Source organism: Falco peregrinus, chromosome Z (genome assembly GCF_023634155.1).
Source record: "Falco peregrinus isolate bFalPer1 chromosome Z, bFalPer1.pri, whole genome shotgun sequence".
Lineage (NCBI taxonomy): Eukaryota > Metazoa > Chordata > Aves > Falconiformes > Falconidae > Falco > Falco peregrinus.
This window is the reverse complement of record NC_073739.1, coordinates 17,354,952-17,374,677: the sequence shown is the minus strand read 5'-3', so window position 1 is coordinate 17,374,677 and position 19,726 is coordinate 17,354,952. Positions and strand designations below refer to the sequence as shown.

Genomic DNA, 19,726 nt, shown 5'->3' with positions numbered 1-19,726 from the left:
TAAGTAAGTGAGAAAGTATTACCAGTCTTCAAAACTACCAGTCTGAGAAACTTAATCTTTGTGCAAAATGAGAACAAGCCAATACAGGCTTTTGTTGTGGTGGTTGAAGAGGAGACTGTTTTCAAAGCAGTTGGCAAATTAATTGTTGTTTATTTTTTTAAGTCATAATGTGTACTAATAATTCCTTTGCTGTGTAAATTATTTTCTTTAATTGCTTCAGGTGGCTATAGAACCATCAGAAGAGCCTTTGTTTCCTGCTGATGAAATATATGGAATAGTCGGTGACCAGCTAAAAAGAAACTTTGATGTCAAAGAGGTATGAATGTAAATGCAAGATCCACATGCCTATACATACATGCAATCAGTTTTCTTGCAGGAAATCACTTTTTATGTCATTATAATTTGTCTACAGCAATCTGATTTGGGGTATATAGAGAATATTTACATTTCATAAAATCTTTTAACGTATTTTTTGTATTTTTGTTCAGCAGATCCATTACAATGGCTATGGCATGTTGAAATAAAGTGCTTTTTGGTTATACTTCTAAGAAGGATGAGAGATTGATAATATTCTGAAAAAACTGCCAGGACTTTGTGCTGCAAAGCATTTTGCAGACTTGCTGAGTGACATGATAGCTTTATTTAAAGATTTATGGAGTATAACACCCCAAACAATTCAGTGGTCTTCCAACCACATATGGAAACTTACTGTACTTTACTGCAGGTCTAGTGTAATTATTTGCCTTGGTACCTTCAGCCACAACCAGAGCTTTTCTCATACTTTGCGTAGATCCCATCTTCAGCCTTTTTCACTACCAACCAAGTATTTATTTTAGAAAAAGTCTTAGTGTGTACCTTTCTTTAAATACTTTGTCAGATATTATTAGGATTTGCTTTGCATCAAGGGAAGAAAAGATGAACACTTATTATTGAGTCTCACATTGCACCCTTGAAAGTTGTAATACCTTGGTTTTGTTTCTTTTAAAGTTGAAGTAAGTATTTTCTGGCAAATGTCTTGCTAGCAATGAATCTATATTTATATGAAATGGCTCCTTTGCATCTCAGAGAAACCTCAGAACAGATCTTTATTTTTGTACGTCACAAACTTAAGCAAAGCTGAAAATAAACTTACTGTTTTTCTCTTTATGATTGTGAGTCTGTTGATTAATGTTTAATATAACCAGAGCTAGCAGTTTTTCTTTGAAATGTAACTAATCAGGAAAACTTTGTTCCTGCATAATTTAAACTGTTTGGTTAGAAGTTAGATTTTTTGTAAACATGTAGATAAATCATACTTAAAAAAGTAAATAAGCTTTCCCTGACATCCAGACTATTTATATGGTAGGCTGCTTGATGTTCTCTGGAAAGTATTTAAGTTGTATGTTAGTGTGGTCTTTCTTTCTAAACAAATTTAAAACTATGAAGGATTAGGATTTTCATTTTCTTTTTCTATTTTTTCTTAAGGTCATTGCTAGGATTGTAGATGGAAGTAAATTTGATGAATTCAAAGCCTTGTATGGAGATACTTTAATTACAGGTATTTAGAAATATATTATAATTATTCTTTATATGTTCCATCTGGTTTTATAGTTGGATTCATTCTGTTTGGCTCACCTGTTGATATTTTTAATAATGGTTTTCTTTGGAGGAGTAGCAGTTTCTATTACCAAGAGAAGGTATTACATTTATATGCTATGGTAAAATAAATATATATGCAAATTTACAGATTTATCTTTCTCCTTTAGGATTTGCAAGAATATTTGGTTATCCAGTAGGAATTATTGGAAACAATGGAGTGCTTTTCTCAGAGTCAGCAAAAAAGGTAAATAAATAGATTATTAGCATGTTTGCAATTGAGAAAACTTCTGGTGGACAACTTGATCTTGAAATGAGGAACTTTTTTAAAGTGGACTGGCTCCATGTTTTTCATGTAAACATGAAATAGCTTCATAATGTAAAAATATTTGACCATATTTTAATAAGTGTTTGATAGATTTTTCTGGTATGAAGTACATAGGTCAATATGGAAGTACAGTTAGAAAAAACACATAGACAAAAACATTGTTGTGTGACTACAACACAGTTGAAATAGTATATCTTGAAACTTGCAGCTATTACAAGAAAAGTCCTTGCTGACTGCATAAAGTACCCTAGTAGTTATAATTTCTAGCCTGTAAACTGTGAAGTACAACAATAAATCACATACTTTTTTTTTTTAATAACTGGAAGCATTCAACCTGGATTCCAGTACTCAGTTCATTGGTTTGCCAGAGGTTTAATTTTCGTACTTGGCTGTGGCAGCCTCCTGTCTTAGACTGATGAGTGAAAACATGTGCCATCTCATAAAATCTGTGAATTGAAATATCTGTTTTGTGAATTAAAGGGCATCTTTGATGGAATATTGTGATTGCATTAAACACACGCTTATTAAGATTGCTTTACAGATTAGTCTTGAGGAATTGGTGGTGATGAGGAGTGTCTAAGTATGGCAGAGTGGTTACTTATTTTGTTCTGTGTTGTTTGTTTTTTTCAAGGAGCTACTGTCAGTTGAATCTTTTTTTGTAATAGCAATTGTATATGGTAGTTTTGTTCTAGCAGACCCCTCAAACTAATGGTGAGCAAATCTGTACTAAAAATCGATAGGAAAAAGGAAGCCATGATGAGAGACTTGAAGAAAGGAAGTAATTTTACTGATTATTGCTGTAAAAAAAAATATATATGAAATTTAGTTTCATGTACTGAAGGAATACTTTCAACTTGGAACACTGCAGTAAGTTACATTGGTTTTGGCTAGTGTTTGTTTTAACACAAGTATTTCCAAGTTGAAAATAACTCTTTCAGTATTTCTAATATTTTTGGTATATTTGTGATAATTGAGTGCTGCAAATTTTGCCTAACAATGAAAAAGTGTGTAAGGAATCTTCCTGTGCTGACTTCTGCCAGTGTATCAGTACTGTAAAAGAAGATGGTCAAGTTTTACTTTTTTCACTTCTAGAGAGACCTTTGTCCAGATGTTGCTTTTGTAAGCACCATAATCTAACAACGTTCCTTTTTTTTTCTTTTGCGTTTTTGTAATGAGTTGTGACATGTCTTTTTCCCATGATCATCACTATGCTTTTCTAGTGCTTCTCTAAAAAAGCTAGCTAAGGATTATGCTTTATGATTTTTCTCTCCTTTTTTTTGGTTTTTTTTTGTAAATTTTCTGGTTTTCTGTTGTGAAGAGGTTAGAGGTTTTTTCAGTTGCTGTGCTACATACTTTTTTTTTCATCAGCAGTGTGTAAATAATGTGAGGAACTTTATTGATCTAGATTATTTCTAGCTGAAACGGAAGCTTGGAATCTACTATCTTTATCTTTCTTATGAAATTGATCTTTTCCTAGAAAATCGGGAGAGGGCATCTGCCCTGAGAAAAAGGAAAGAGCGTTAACAGCAGCTGGCACAGCCATGAGCTAATAATGTGTGTGGACCTTTCCCAACTTCAGAGAATAGTTTTCTTTCATGCCAGAAATGGGGAGATATTTTTTTGCTGACTGGTTGTCTTAATTCCCATGACACAGTCTTACAAAACTCCATGTTGGGTGTCACACTGTGAAACTGTCTGTTGTTTAACTGCCTCTTGGGCTGAGTCAAAACAATTGGGTTTTTCAGTATCAGCAGTAATGCTTTTTGGGGTGTATTTCTGCTTTACACTTGGACTAATGCATTTTTGATATTTTCTTTCTTCTGCTAGAGTGAAAGCATGTTTTGCAGTTGACTTTGGATGAAGCAGTAATAGTACAGCACTTCCTGATGGAAATACTCCCAGGAACCAGTGGAAGGAGACTTCAGAGTGCTGATAGCGGTAGCTTCACTGATCCAACTTGTAATGACTTACTCTTTTCTTTCTCTCTCTTTTTTTCTTTTTTTTCCCCATCTCCACAGGGTACACATTTTATCCAGTTGTGTTGCCAGAGGAATATTCCCATTGTGTTTTTGCAGAATATTACAGGTGAATAAGCTCAATATTTTGAAGTTGTACTATGTGGTGAGCTTTGCTGTTAAATGTTGAGGTTATGACTTTTAGACAGCTTCTTGTGTTCTTTGTTGTACCTACATCTCCAGACTGTTCTGAAATCATTTTGTCAGCAGCTAGTGAAGGCCTTGCCTTATGATTTGTTCTTCAGGTTTTTTCTGCATGTGCCATAAAGCATAGTGTGACATATAGTACCATATAATAATATAAATTTAGTAAGCCATTTTTTCATGTTGGAATTCTTTAGGTTTCATGGTTGGTAAAGAATATGAAGCTGGAGGGATAGCAAAAGATGGTGCCAAGATGGTAACTGCTGTAGCTTGTGCCAATGTACCTAAAATAACAGTGATTATCGGTGGTTCTTACGGAGCTGGAAACTATGGAATGTGTGGAAGAGCATATAGGTGAGTGTTACTTCCAATATGGCAGAAGATAAGACTTAAGTTAAGAGGCCATGACCTTGAAATATCATTCAAAAAAACCTGTCTAAACTCTTGCAGAAGTTGTGCTATTATGAAAATAAAGCAGTTCTCAATTAATATGGTCATAAGTAATAACAACCTGAGAAACCTGTAGAGATTGATAGGCTCATGATTAACCTTCATTTAGGTGAAGGAGGAGATCATCTAACGTGTAAACATGCTCACTTGCTTTTCTCCCTTTTTAACTCTTGGAGGAAAAATTGTATACTCCTAAACAATCATTATGCCGTATGGGCTGATCCTTTATTCTGCATTGATAGAAAAAATACCAGCTTGTGTAAAAAAGAATCCTTATTCACTTTAATGAGCCTGTTTTTATGAGTAATGTTTGCAGAACTCCTAAGGATTATTTTTTTTGACCCTTTGTACATGACTCACATACATGTTCTTTTCATTTTTTCAAGGTCCCTGATACTTTTGAAGTTGTTGATATTTTTAAAGAGAAAAATCCCTGGGGGGAGGGAGGTGTAAGATGAAGAGACTCAAGAAAGAGAGAACTAAGTTTTTAAGGTGCTTAAATATAGGAAATGAGCAGAATTTTTGCATTTTCAAACATAATGCTGCAAGTATTGAAGTGCATTGATTTGCATTCTTTAAAACCCAATACATTTACGATTGTCATACATAAAAATGAATTCTTAGCTGAGTGAGAATTATTTCTTTACTAGGAAATAAGGCAGTCTTATTGTAATATTTAATACGTATTTTTTCAGTCCAAGATTTCTATATGTGTGGCCAAATGCTCGTATATCGGTGATGGGAGGGGAACAAGCTGCAACTGTTCTAGCTACAATAGCCAAGGACCAAAAAGCAAGGGAGGGAAAACAGGTACATCTTTCTTCTTTCATTTGCAGTAACGTCATTCTCATTTACTCTTTCACTGGAGTTGCTCACTTCATGATCTAGGAAGGAATCAATGAAGTGATCCCTAGAGTGAGACATCAATGAACTATTGTTCTCCCAATGCCACCTAGTGCACTGAGAAACATGAAGCATTTGTGAAATGTTGTTGTTTACATCTTCTAAATGTGAAGATCATTTATGACATTTCTTGTCTTTGCTTAAAGAGTAGTATTTCTCATATCATCATCTTTTTGTACTTCATGCCGCAGCTTATTAGTTCCGCCTAAGAGAAGCAGCCACAGATCCACCCTGGTTTGGGAGTATGAGGAGGAATATGTGAGAATCAAAAGTGTCTTTCCAGTTATTTTTGAAGACAGCATTTTAATAGATAGCTGATCTTCAAATTATTCAGTGACTAAGATTTATGAAACTTTTAACAGCAGAAGTCTGTGGAGGTGTGGAAAAGAGTTTGACTCATTTCAACATTTTAATTGAAAATTAGTGGCATTTTGTTTAATAATCTTGTCTAGTTTCTCTGCACTCTTCTGATGTGTTTTTTAAATTACACGGTTTATGTTTATACTGGTGCCTTGATCCCATAAGAAGTGATTTTATTGTGATGTCTGAAAATGTCTGGTATTTATCATTAGTAGCTATTCAGAATAATGAAGCGGTATGTATGTGTTATCTCAATGTGGGTTTTTTTTTCAATACTTTACTTGGGCTTTCTACTGATAGAATATATGCACCCTGATCTCTCTCTTAATTTCCTAAATCCCTAAGACAGACAGGATGACTCCTAGAAAGAAGTTTGAGAAAAATAATTGTAGTTAATGTCATTAGAATGTGTTAGAAACTTGAAAACTTTTGGACCAGTCTGGATCATAGACCAGTCTGGATCATAGAGAAACCCAGTGTTAGAATAGCACACTTGTTTTATTAAAAAAATCTTGCTAAAGGCAACTCAGAATGGGGTTTATTCAGTACAGTAGTTTCAGTAATTTTTCAGATGCTAATCCCCAGTAATTCTGATACTCAGTTAAATATATATTTTACTCTTCCACCCACCCATTTTGAAAAGAGTTATTTTAATTTCCTTGTCAAATATGCTAAATAGGCAATTATGTGTAAAAATGGGGGGATCTTTGAGGAGATCATCATTTAGGCAGTTTCTTTGGGTTTGATGCTGCATACAAACCTCTGCTGTCATTGTGGAAGAAAATATTAAAGAATATCTTATCTGTATTTGTTTATTTGCCTGGGTTTTTTAGTTATCTGAGGCAGATGAAGCAGCTTTGAAGGAGCCAATCATTAGGAGATTCGAGGAGGAAGGAAACCCTTATTATTCCAGTGCAAGGTAACGTATAAATGATCTTCCCAAAACTTATTTGTAATCACAGGACGTAACAGTAACACCTAAATCCTGGTACTGAAGAACAGCAGAACAGAGCAATGTGAAACAAAGTGTGTTTGATGTGCAGGCATACAACACAACAGGCTTCAAATAAATGTTTTGTCTGTCTTGTCTCTGTAGTATGTACTGTTTCAGGAGAAGGCATGCACTCACAGGAATTATTTTGCTGGTTCTGTAAGTAATTATATGATAACATGGAGTTTATATTCTCTGTATTTTATTCTGGGTAAGTTTCATATCATTCTCCCCAGTGTAGTATCTTGTAACCTTTCTTAAGACTATTGAGTAGTGTAATGAGTGGCTGCATGTGAAGAATTCATTTTAGTGGGGTTATGAAAGTAGAAGAGGCCAGTGTCAAAGAAGTTTCAACAAGACCTGAAGTCATTTGCAAGTTTCAGGTCATGATCATGGTAGGTGACTATACTGGATGATAGCAATTTGGATAGGGCATTAGCTGATGAGTGCAGCATGTTTATGTTTGTTGAGAAGTTCTTTGCAGCATTTTATGCTCAGGTTAATAGAACATTAGTAAATGCCTAGGAAGCAAGGTCACATCATGGAGTGTTACCTCTGGCAACTAGCTTGGAAGTCTTCTCGATCTCTGATTGTGACTTTACATTAGTTCCATCCTGTCTGTACTAGTTTTCCTGGACATTTTTCTGCTTACAGTATCCAAAAGCTAATTCTCCACAGGCTCTCAGCTGCTAATGATGGTAGAGGGCAGCATATAGTAATGGGACTTCAGTGTGCCTCTACGGCTTCTCATTTTGCAGAAAGAGTATTAGTCTTATACAACTGTGGAGTCTTCTGTATGTATGTTTTTGTTTAGCTGAATTAGGATTACTGATGGTTTTCTTACCTGCAAGCTGGGAAGTTTAGAAACAAGCTGAGTACCAAGTGTTTGAGATACAATAAATTTTGATGGGGGCATCATAGGCAGAAATCAGTGTGAACAGGGGGGTGCAAGATACTCTTGTCAATGTCATAGGGATGCCAGTAAGAGAGGGAGTTTGGGAGCCTTTTTATCTAACTTGATACCTGCTTAATCTCACATCTGACAACTCTGATGCAGTGGTAACAGCATCAGCATAGCATCAGCAAGCTCCTTTATGCATAGTTTATCACAGTCTGAAGGAACATACAAAATTAATGGTAGCTTTTTACTCTGTTTTCTGTTGAGATGGTGGAATGAACTTAGCTGAAAGAAATCGTAACTGGGGGATTCATATTCATTTTAGTGTTTAATCAAATGAGTGTCTTCATTAAATGGAACCTCTTGCCATTTACCCTGGCTGGTGCTGTAATGGGATAAGTATTCTCAGTAGAATACGTAGCACAGGGTTTGTGGTGTCATCTAGGCAGATTTCAGTGGTGCAGTTTTATAGCATGTGGGTCATGGATTTAGGGAGGGTTTTAGTGTCATCACTGTTTGGTCTCTGCTTGTGGCAGAGGCCTATGTGGTAACGTTGCAGAGTTTCATATGTATTCTCAGCTTCTGGAGGTTTTATGCATGTGTACAACCCTCATTGCTACTAAGTTACAGTTTATGGGGGTGTTTATGTATAATCAATGAGGATACTTTTGTGAAATCCTGAATTGTTATTGATAGGGGCTTTCTGATGGCACACTGGTTTTGATATTTGTTTTTAATAGCTCCAGTCTGTTTAAATTTCATAGTGTTTTCCCCAGACTGAAAGAAGTTGTCAGCTGTTAAAAACTTCTGGCTATCTCTTCTAGTACCCATCAATAATCAAGCCTAGTACTTGTGTCGCAAAACCTTGTGCCCTGAGGCAGGAAAGAAAAATGTAAACACATATTGTCATCTTTTATAACTGGATTTTAAGAAGAATTTTTCACTGATACAATAATAAGTAAAAAAACGAGTCAAAACTATCTGTATCTAAACTTAATCCCTACCATGGAGGAAGAGATGAATGGTTGTGGGTTTTTTTAATTTGCTTTTTTTATGTGTTCACTGGTAACACAGTCATAGTCTCTTTGTACTCAAGATTGAAAATAATTGCATTTAACATTCAATATATTCAGTATATTAGCGATATGAAAACTTGTCCTCTTCCAGAAACCAATGGACCATTGTCAGTATTTACAACAGTAAGTTACTAATCTGCAAGAAAGTAGTTTTACATGTAAGATTAAGGTTAGAATCAAAACAGATTCTAAATTTATAATAATGTCCAGTGATTTTGAGACTTGAAGGTTGAGTAACACCAGCTTTGTGGTCTCTACTGAGCAACTTTTATCTTTCTATGCTTCCAGAATATATGGCCATTTTGTGAAGTTAGGCTGCAAATCCAGAAAGCACCTCAATAAACAGTTTAAGTTTGCCTAGCCTAGGAAGTGCTCTTAATGCTGGTGTCCTGTCCTTCATTTAAAAAAGTAGGGCAGTTACGTACTTCTTATTGTGCCTGTAGCTTGGAAGGGAAACTTAATATGCACAGATGTGAGCTGGCTGAGAAGCTAATAAGCCCAGCTGAGACAGGGAGTCAAATGTCAGAGCTGGAATCCCTCAGAGGTTCATCTGACTAAAAGCAATGAAAGTAAAACGCCCCTTTTCACTGAGGAGTGCTTGCGAGAACAGTGTGTGACTGGCTCAAGTCAAGACAGTCCAGGCTGTTTTCTCTCTCTGTTTGATCCATGTAGGTACAGTCTGCATTGTCTAGGAGCATTCAATTGCTCTCTGCTGTCTTGTAGAGATAACTGGGTGTAGTGGTAGATGCTTTTGTGTTTTTCTGCCCTGATTGTGTGCCTTCCTGCCACTATTATCGTGTGTGCCTTGTTCCTTCGTTTATTGCTAGTTCCTAAGCAAGATGTCAGACCAATAGCCCAAAAGTTTTCATTACTGGGGAGTAGGCTGCCCAAGCAGAAACAATGAGATGAAGTAGGATTACAGTCTTCGCAGCAAGTAATGTACTTGAGGGAGGAGGGATTTAGCCACTGTCCACCTTGGAACCAACCCATTTGTCAGCCAACATCAGCAGCTGCTTATTGGCAAGTGTTCACTTTAGGTCAGGAAAAAGTAGTAACCTGTTCCCTGTGCTCTAAGGGATGCTTCCTGTCTGGTCGCAAGCACGGTAGAAAAGCCAGCTGACCATCAACCAAAGGTCAGGGTGCTGAAACTGAATCTGGACAGCCTTGGTTGTGTCAGATGCTAACTAGATTCCTCCGCCAAGGAGACCAACAAGAAAAGTCCAACAAACAGCTTTGCGTTACTGACAGGAAAGAATGATAGATGGGCAGGAAGACTGCTGTCCATGTGGCTGCTTGGATGCAGCCAGTTTGGAGGCTCCCTCACGCTGTCCTCTTGCTAAGGACCGGTCTGCCTCACTCCTAACGTCCCTTGAGATTGCTGTGACTCTTCCAGTTGGCTTCATTAGGCTTTGAATCAAACTTTTAGCGGTAATAATGAGAGGGAAGGAAAATGTCCTAATGATCTTAAAATACAAGCAAATTTCCCTATTTACTCCGCTTATATAATTTTTCTTATAAAATATAACTTTCATGTACAGGATGTCAATACTGTTCCCTGCAGTTGTATTTTCTAATCAAAGTTTAATCAGCTATTTGATTAGAACCTTTCACAGAGAGCCATCTTAATTAACATGAGTCATTAGGCAGCACCCTCTTTAATGAGTTATATTAATCTGCTTCCAGGTTTCTAAAAGGATTTTAGCAGTTTGCATCTTTACAAATTACATGAGCATTTTATTTTTGGGAACTTTATTTCTTTTACTCACAAGATCTCAGTTACAAATATTTTATGAGTGTGGTTGTGACTCATGTTCTAGCAATGGTGTTTTAATAGATAATTTAATTATTAATGTTACATCCCAGTAGAGAATGTAGTTTTCTTTAAACAAAGAGAAGCAGAAGCCAGGGGTGACTGTATGAAAGCAGCTTGACTTGCACGAACATAAAATCTTTGTGATTGTCAATATAGGCTAATTGAGCATTTACAAAAAAACCCAATCTGCCAATAAAATGTACTTCATGCTTGGAAGTTTTTGTTACAGTTGTAGTCACTAGAAAGTTGCAGCTTGGAAGGTACCCCATTAAACTGGTAATTCTTTTGGATTCAGTTCATCCCTGCCCTCCCCAGGTCCTTAGCAAATTTATTAAATGCTTTTAAGAAATATGAATTCTTTCATTCAGTTTCGATGTGTTTCATAATTAAAGAAGTTAATGGCAAGTGTTTATTAAAAAAAGTCGATATGCAGAGCCAGGTCAGTGAGTGCCACAGCTACCACAGTGTCAAAATTTCTTCAATCAAACTTCTATATTCAGTCCCAAAAAAGAAACAGCATAATTTTGCCCAATTAACAATGAATTCTTCCCTCCTCCAAACCCCTTTCTCCTTTTGCATTTCAGTGTTGCTCTTGTGCCCTGTTTAGGGTAACAGTCTCCTTTACTTGGGGAGCTGTACTATGATAAGGTGTATTTATAGTAGAATATTCTTTCTGAGTTGGGTATCTTTTTTTCTCTCTGCTAGCTGGAGAGCAGGCTCTTAAGGTGAGTCTGATCTTTTGTGCCTCATCGTGTTAAGGTGTCCCTTATTGTGGTTCCACTTTGTGCATCCTAGGATAGATATGTGTACTTGTTGGAAAATAAAAAGCACACAATGTCAACCCCTTCATATTTTTATTATTTTATGTGTTATTTATATCTGTGACTTTCATAGCAAATGGTGAAATACAGGAAAGATTGAAAACACTTAAAAGTGTCTGCTACTGCCTTGAGTTTATCAGCATGTATTTATGTACAGTTTGCAGTCCTTTTTTCCTTTTGGGGGTGAGGTTGGCACATTTAGTGTTGAAAGAAGAGTGCAAAATATATCATCTCCTGTCTAACAGATTGTTTTCAATTAATCCTCAAACAATAGGAAATTGGCAGCTAGAAACTTCAAATAGAAAGGAATGGCTGTGCTATCTCTTGGTAGAGTCAGTCTTAGCTGCATATTCATGACCCTTTCTTGCATTTTTAAATACTTTTTCTGTGGAAAATTTAACCTTAGCCAACACTGAAGTTCAAAAAATAATGCAAAATAAGTATCTCTGGGAAAAGATGGGATGGAAGAAGAGCATCACTGTCTTAACCAGAGACACTGTGCATAATTTGTCCAGACCCTGATTAAAATGCATGCTTATTTAAGTGAGACTGGGTTGTGAATGAGCAATGTGGTATCTTGTTTATCTTGCTGGGGAGGTAGTAGTTATACAGTATTTTCAGTTTTGTGGCTTACTGGGGGTTTTGACATAGATTTTGTTTTGGGTAGGATGGAGCTGTCATTGAGAACTGAAGCCACAAATACTTTAATTTTTTTATAATATCAAAGAGACTCTTTACAAGTGTTTGTGATTTTGGGGACTTGGGAATTTGGTAATTGCGCATTCATAATTTAATTGCCTTTAGGGCTGGGTTAAGGAGGGTATTTTCTTACAGTTGTTTAGAAATGGACTTCAGAAAAAAGTAAACACAACCAACACTGGAAATACTTGAAATTTACTCTGGGTCTTTAAATGATGAAAGAATAAGCACTTGTATCATCCTCATCTGGCAGCTGAACTAACCTGAATAATGTAAATAATGATGTGACATAATCCTTAAAATACTAGCATTCTTGATAGAAGAATATAGGTCATGGACAAAAGGTCATTTGCCATGTGAATATTAAAAAAAGAAAGAGGGTCTCTTCTATCTAAGGCAACGATTTCACACTGAAAGTATGAAGAATCTCATCTAAAATATGTAGACATGACATTCTTAATTTATCCAAAATTTATACTTTGTTCCAGAAGACAAATTCCACAGAGTAATACAATTGCATTGATGGTTAAGGTGAATTAACTCCATGGCTTCAAGTATAATTTAGCTCTGTAGTCCACTCTCTCTAGTACCACTATTTCCAGTTTCATATGCTTTAAAATCTACCCTTTGTATATGTTAATTTCCTTATTACTACTGATTGGGTTTGTTGTTTCTTTTTCCTAGACTATGGGATGACGGAATTATTGATCCAGCTGACACAAGACTAGTTTTGGGCCTCAGTCTCAGTGCAGCATTAAATGCACCTACGAAGAAGACAGAATTTGGAGTTTTCAGGATGTAAACTTAAATGCACATTTATCAGAATTACCTCTGTATATTTTAATTGGGGCTGGAGAACAAACTAACTACAATGCTGAGGTGGTTAAAAAATAAAGATTTGTACAATGCTATTTTTAATGGAAAAGTGGTAATTATTTGTTTTCAGTGCTTCAACGGTTGTTAGTGATTTGAGATCAGTCACTTAAAGTACTTGTATAACTCTGCATTGCATGAATAAGCTGCAACTTCTAGCATTATATTTAATGTTTGACAAGAAACCACTGATACTATTTCTTATATAAAAGAATCTTCAAAATAAGCTACGTATTTTTGCTTATCAGCTCCTTTATTTCTTTTAATTCTTCTATGTCTCCTATAAATGCAAAACATTTTTGCAATCCAAGAAAGAAAAAAAATCCACATTTGCTAGTAAATAATTTTTGCAGAAGTTAAGTGCTGTAAGGGCAGCCAGGGAGTTCAAGACAGCATGAAATTACAGATTTCATGCCATTGGGGGCGTTTTGGCCTTTCTCTAGCTTTCATCCAAAAAAACATTGCTCTTCTGTGTGGTTCCCTGAAGTCAAAACAACAAGAGAATCTGATGGATGCATAGTGTTTTCTGGAAGAGCTGGGGAACATATGCTGATATCTGTGGGAGCTGGAGGTTGCGGAGAGCGCTTCTGAGGACGGGGCTTGGATACAAAGGTGTTTCAACATCATGCTGTGTGATCCCTGTGGCAATTACAGTTTCAGAAAGACACAGCATTCTTCCCACATGGATCAATGCTTCACCTGGAGCACATGCCTGAACCTCACTCACTTTAGGGCTATTGAGATACTGAAGTGCTTTTGTTAATCTTACTTATTTATCATAGTTTTTTGCAGTGTAATATTTGTCAAGAATTCAGTGTCTGCCATTTCATTTGTTCTCTTTAGAAACATTGCACTGTATAGAAACTAAATGCTTGGCATGTAGTGTGCCTAGAATAAGGAGGCAAATACTGTCCTAGCTGGGACTAGGAAGTGATTTTATCTAGTTTTGCCCTAAAGATGCCCAGATAACCATTGGTAGAAATATTCTTCACTGAGAATCACATCCAAGAAGAGTTAATATACATGGATGGAGGTCCTATCCTGTGCTGGTCTGTGGGGAGAAGAAAGATTGCTAGTATGAGTAGTTATCCTGGAAGATATGCTAGCTGTAGTCTTCCTAGACTTGTGGGGCAAAGGAGTTACCCTCGGACTCGGCAGGTGGAAGGAAGGTCTGCTAGCTACTAGCCCTCTCACTTGTGTCACAGGCAGATGTAAAAGTGAAAATGAAGTAAATCTTTGGAATGTGGATTTGCAATGCAGAATACAGACAGCCCAGCATATGTTAAGCTGTGGGGTCTCTGGTACACCTCTACATTGCACCTAAAAGACCAGTTTTCTCTCTCACTTTATTGAGAAGAAACCTATCCAAAATCTGGTGTGCTTTGCACCACTAGAAACGTTATTTCTGTAGGTCTGCACACATGTATTCTCACTGTCATACTCACATGCATGTTCTTGGTACATTAAATATATATTTAGCAGAGAGCAGTAGTTTAAAATACCACAGTAAATGGCAACTAGGGACAGAGCTGTGTTTTTGTGCCACTGATTCTTGTTCTTGTCTCACTACATGAATTTGTAAACACGTTGGGCATGTCCCTGGGATTTCTTTATCCCAAAAGAACAGCAACATTATTTATGGTTGCTGGACTTCTGAAATGCCTTTAAAAATACCCTACTTTTGAATAGGTATGTATAAAATATACCCAGGGAGAAAAAAGGTTTCAGACCCTGAAATGATTGCTATGGTTTCCAGTAAAAAGAAACAGTCAGTATTGAGTTGATCAGTTCAGGCACCTGCTGTCCTTCTGCTCTAAATTATGTGGGGTGATTTTCCCCATTCTGTTACTCCCAAAGCTGTAAGGACTACTGCCTTTTTCTGCTAAGAAAACTGATCAAAATAATATTTACTTGGAATATACTCTTTCAGTGAGACTGGCAATGAAATCATTCTGAGTTGAAGACTGTAACAGATAATCTTGGGCTACAGATAATGGAAGTAGGTTTGGAAAGGTTCATGCTTCCGAGAATGGTAACTCCCTATTGCTTGTTGTGTCTGAAAGGACAGTTATTTGCGGTTGTCAAAATTTCTTCCACTAAGTATGTGTGTAAGCCAAGTCAAGATGCATCTCTGAATAAGTAAGAACATTCTGCCTTAATAGTATTTACCTTTTCTAAACTTCTTAAAAGAAATTAATCAGCACAGGATTGGCATCCTGTCGACACACTCTGCTTAGAGGAGGTTACAGCGTGGGACCTTGACTGCAGAGGAACAATTCAAGGAACCACTAGTGATTTATTCCCCCACTGCATAGCAGACCGACTATTTTGGAAAAGCTTTTGCAGGTTAACGTGCTGTGCCTCATATGTAGGCACTGACTGTGCAATGCCTGTTGTGCGTGATGTCACTCTGATGGCAGAGATGGCCTCTTGCCACCAAGAAGTTTACTTGAAACGCCTCGTTCTCTGCAGACCCACCAGGAGTGAGGAGTTGAACCCTGTGCTCATACCATTTGGTGATGTTGGTAGATAACATTTATACTGTCCTGAAACAGTCACCCCACAGCTCAGGTTGCCTCTGCTGTCAGGATTCTTATGCCCTTGCAGTGGCAGCTACACTGCTACACTTTCATTTGGGTTTATATAGCATGGACTGCATTGCATATTCTTTCTCACTTCCCATTGCCATTTCTCTACCAGCAGGATGTCTTTTGGATGTTTGATGAAAAGAAATCTTACATAAATGTAAATAAAAGGTAGCTGCCACTGCAAAGGCCGAAGATTCCTGATGGGAGAAGCAATGTAAGAGCTGTGGGTGTCTTACTTCGAGATTTGTCCTACCTGTCTCCATTACATGTTGCCTATTCACTGTAGTATTGGAGCAGTTCACAACCATTAACCTCTTTACCTAGCAGAAAGGATGATACTTGGGGTGACACTGACTTTTCATGCAGAAGTTGAAGAACAAGGAAAAAGGTTTTGCCATATTGAGTGTACAAGCTGTGGTGGACCAGCTCTTTGAACTTGGTGCTCTAGGCTGCCAGGGGTCCTTTCTTCTCCCATCTGCTCTCACCTCAGCGATTGCTCTTTCAGCTGTATGCCTCCCTCCTGCCTCAGAGCAGTGGCAAGGCTAAGAGGTTACCTAGTTCCAGCTCTTTTTGGTAGCTCGACATGGCCTATTTAAAAGAGATCAACATTTGAGTACAAGGAGTTAAAAAAGGATGATACTGTGACCTTGAGGGTGTTTTCCAAGGCTTTGATAGAGGAAGTGGAAAGCTGTGAATGAGGTAGGCTAAGCTGCTCATCCTGTTGCTAGGACCTGCTGCAGCAGGACCAAGGGTGCTTCCCAAATTACCTGGGCTGAGATGGTGAATTCAGAATGGATCATGAAAACCTACCTATTGCCCTTTTTGTGTTTATTCTCATGGCACTAGAAAGGTGCTGGGAACCACTGAGAGCCACAATCCAGCCACCAACCAAAACTGGTGGCAGTTTGTGTAACAAACATCAAGGGCAGAGCCTCTGGTACACGATCATTGTGACGCTTGCATGCCTGCTTCCAAGGCTGAAATGTGGCTATGAACAGCCTCTGGCAATAGCCTGCCGGGCTGCAGAAATGGTGAGCCTATAAATGTAATTTCGGAGAAGCCACTGGGCGCCTGCTCCCACTCTTCTTCCACCCATTCTGGGGTTAGTTTAATGGGGATTTGTAGCCTCAGTGTTTGTGTTGACATCTGTGTATGTGCTGTTCTTGTAAGAACCCATCTTTTATTTAGATGGCATTTTTCCAACCTGTTACTCATCAGGATGATTTGGTATCTCCTGCTGAAACAGATGATACCTTTCAAGTATGCCTCTGGACTCTATTATTGCTTCAAATGTGGCAGAACCCTGATTTATCTCAGATTTTCTTCACTGTTCTAAATTTCAGCCAAAGAAATGTCTTGATTCAGAAAACTAATGATGGTATACTATATTAACTTTTTTTTTCTAAACTGAGGTTTATAAATTAAGGCAATTCAACAAAGCACTTATAAAAGCCTGCTGCTTTTCAGCAAAGCCTTAAAGTATCCACTTAAAGCCGGATGTCCACTTTCATGTCTCTGATTCAGTAGAGCACTTGAACAAATGTTTCACACTAATCTCTGTGGTCTAGTAGTCATAAAATCCTGCCGACCCTATGTCTACATCAAGCCAAAACTAGAACACATAAATGCATCAAAACTGCTCAATGGATACTCCATTATTTTGATATCAGCACCAACAGAAACACCCATTATTTTCCTGCTTTTAGAAGTACATTCAATTAATTGATTGTGGTGGAAGAGCGGGGTGTGATTACGAGACGTATATACCATGTACACATTCAAAAATTACCCATTTGATGTACAGATGTTAATGCACATTGGCTGTGTCTTGTTCATACCTCATCTGCACTAACATTTTTATGGAAAAAGTTAGTTAACTTTGACAAGCTTGAATTAATGCATAGCTACAACAGACTGTCTGAGGTCTGACGGCATTTTGTGTAGATTTATCTGGACACGAGCTCTGTACTGGCACAGACCCCTAATTTCATAGCCAGATGCCTTGTGACTGGCTACTGATGCTGTCAAAAAGCACCTGCCTTTCTGTAGTGATAAACAGTGATTTTGCATTTTTATACCTTGACCCTGTTCTGCTCCTTGACATGGTAGCTTCTGACACTTTTATTTAGTATTCAGCTATCCTGCATCCTATGACTTTTTTTACCCTCTAGTGCTGGAGACAAAGAACAGCTGAATACGCAGCAGGGGACAGTGATATTTGTGGAGACAGTGTGATACAGGCAGTAAAAGCCACAGAAACGCATGGTTCTCAGAGTGTCTGTAGCCAAGTACAATGACTTTTGGAAACAGAAATGTGTGATTGCCTCCACATTCAACAATAATTTTACTGGGAAAGTGACAAATTCAGCTTTCTAGTAGAAGTGCAAATTGGAAAGAAAACAGTGATGTTTTCTGAGCATCTCTGTGGTGTTTTCAACACTGCATGAGTAATCCTTGTACTATAAAATACAGCTTGAATTTTTGGTCAGGCTTCGCAGATGCTGCTATATATCTGCCTCTCCGTATGAAGTGTTGTGCTTTTCTTAGCCCACGTTATTTCTCTGCTCTAAGAAACTTCACTCCGGCAAGCCCATCCTTTCCAGTACTTCACATAGCTGCATTTTTTGCTCCAGCCTGGGATGTGGGATTCACTATGAGTGGTTTGCCACCAGCTTGGTGTCTGACATGTTAGTCTTCCCTGTGGCAAAATGAGGCTGGAGGATTCGTACAAACACACAGAGGATCTCTACTCTGAGTGGCAATTACAAATGAGACCTTTGCTGGATGTGATGATCATTAGGCATGTGTGGGAGACATAAGAGCAAGAAGTGAACGTGTAGCTCTGGAGGCAAGCAACATGATCATTGAAGAGACTGGAGTCTTTTTCTTGCCTCAAACAAAATGGTGCCATTGAAAATTACTTGTTAAGCCACAGTCCTCTCGGTCCCTTTAAACACTGCCTACCTGTTTGGAACAGTACGTCCCTGAGACTTTTTAATTTTCTTTAAACAGTTCTTTTTCTTTTTTGCTCACATTGATTTGCCTTTTCAGGCTGTTTCTAGCTCCCTTACAAACAACCTGCTAGAAAGGTTTTGTTAACAAGGTTTTCCAAATTACTCTTTCTCCAGACGATCCAGCCTTCACCTAGGGAGACACAGCCCAGCTCCTGGTGCCATTGGCTGGAGGTCAGGAACATCCCTGTGCCACTGCAGAGCTGAGAGCTGAGCCTCCTTACAGGGACCCTGCTCACTGCCTCCTTGTCCCCACAATTGTCATGTCAGGGAACCAAAGGTCTCATGCCAGCGAAGTGGCTGCTCAGCTCCCCCTGTTTCACCCCATCCTTGGCCCAGAGGCAGGATCCTGGAGAGGGCTGAGCGCTGCCCCTCATCCATGCTCTCCTTGGCATGCTGTTGCTTTTCTTAGTAGGGGAAGATGCTCCTGTCTTCCTCCTGTCCCCACCATAACCATGAGACTTGGACAGGTTTGTGCCTGCCAGGGAGCTTTTCATCCACGGTGCTGATAAACATGAGGCCACCAAGCTTGCAGACCCAAGCATCAGTAGGAAAGGCTGAATGGAGATGAGTGCACTGATGCTAGGTCTCCTTTTGGCAACTGTGCTTTTTCTCTCCCCAAAAGGAGGTGGCCTCATTTCACAAGCAGGCTAGATGATGCTCACTGAACACCTCCTCAGTAATACGGTATTTGGCCTCAAGCACCATTTCACAGTTCTGCTCCAAGTACCAGCAATTACTTTCATCCTGGCCCTTTACCAAACTTCTCACCCTGCTCTGGGTGGCCCTGAGCCTTCCTGCACTGTTGGCCATCCCACCTGTCCTCATTCAAGCATTTCACCCTCATCAGATGGTTGCTCACCATCTGTATCTCTCCCTGTCCCTGAATCCTTCAGGTTAATCCTCCCATCCTGGCTCTTCCTCCCATCACACTGTGCTATCCCTCAGCCCACAGGCTACGAACTCTCCCTCCTCTCAGATCCCTGCGTTGATTTCCAAGCCTGGTCTCCATGTCCCAACCTCCGCTTGCTTCTCGGGTGCCAACCGGCCCCCCTCTCCCTCCTCCTTCCCGACCCCCACGGGCGAGGGAAGACCCTCCCACCCCCCTCCCACGACAGGAGGGCGGCCCGGGCCTTCGCCATGGTGGGGGACATAGCGCGGGCGGGTGGGCGGCTTTCGGG

The 19,726-nt window shown here is 38.6% G+C and overlaps 1 protein-coding gene across 1 annotated transcript in view; it reads left to right on the top strand.

Annotated features, from left to right (window-relative positions):
* MCCC2 (methylcrotonyl-CoA carboxylase subunit 2) overlaps positions 1–12,984 on the top strand; it is a 37,409-nt gene extending 24,425 nt beyond the window's left edge. The window contains exons 10-17 of the mRNA XM_055791046.1: positions 221–316; positions 1,465–1,537; positions 1,746–1,822; positions 3,922–3,988; positions 4,260–4,416; positions 5,208–5,322; positions 6,609–6,694; positions 12,758–12,984. Coding sequence (XP_055647021.1) covers positions 221–316; positions 1,465–1,537; positions 1,746–1,822; positions 3,922–3,988; positions 4,260–4,416; positions 5,208–5,322; positions 6,609–6,694; positions 12,758–12,875 — 789 coding nt within the window. The 3' untranslated portion in view covers positions 12,876–12,984. The remainder of the gene's footprint in view (positions 1–220; positions 317–1,464; positions 1,538–1,745; positions 1,823–3,921; positions 3,989–4,259; positions 4,417–5,207; positions 5,323–6,608; positions 6,695–12,757) is intronic.
* Positions 12,985–19,726: the final 6,742 nt, after the last annotated feature.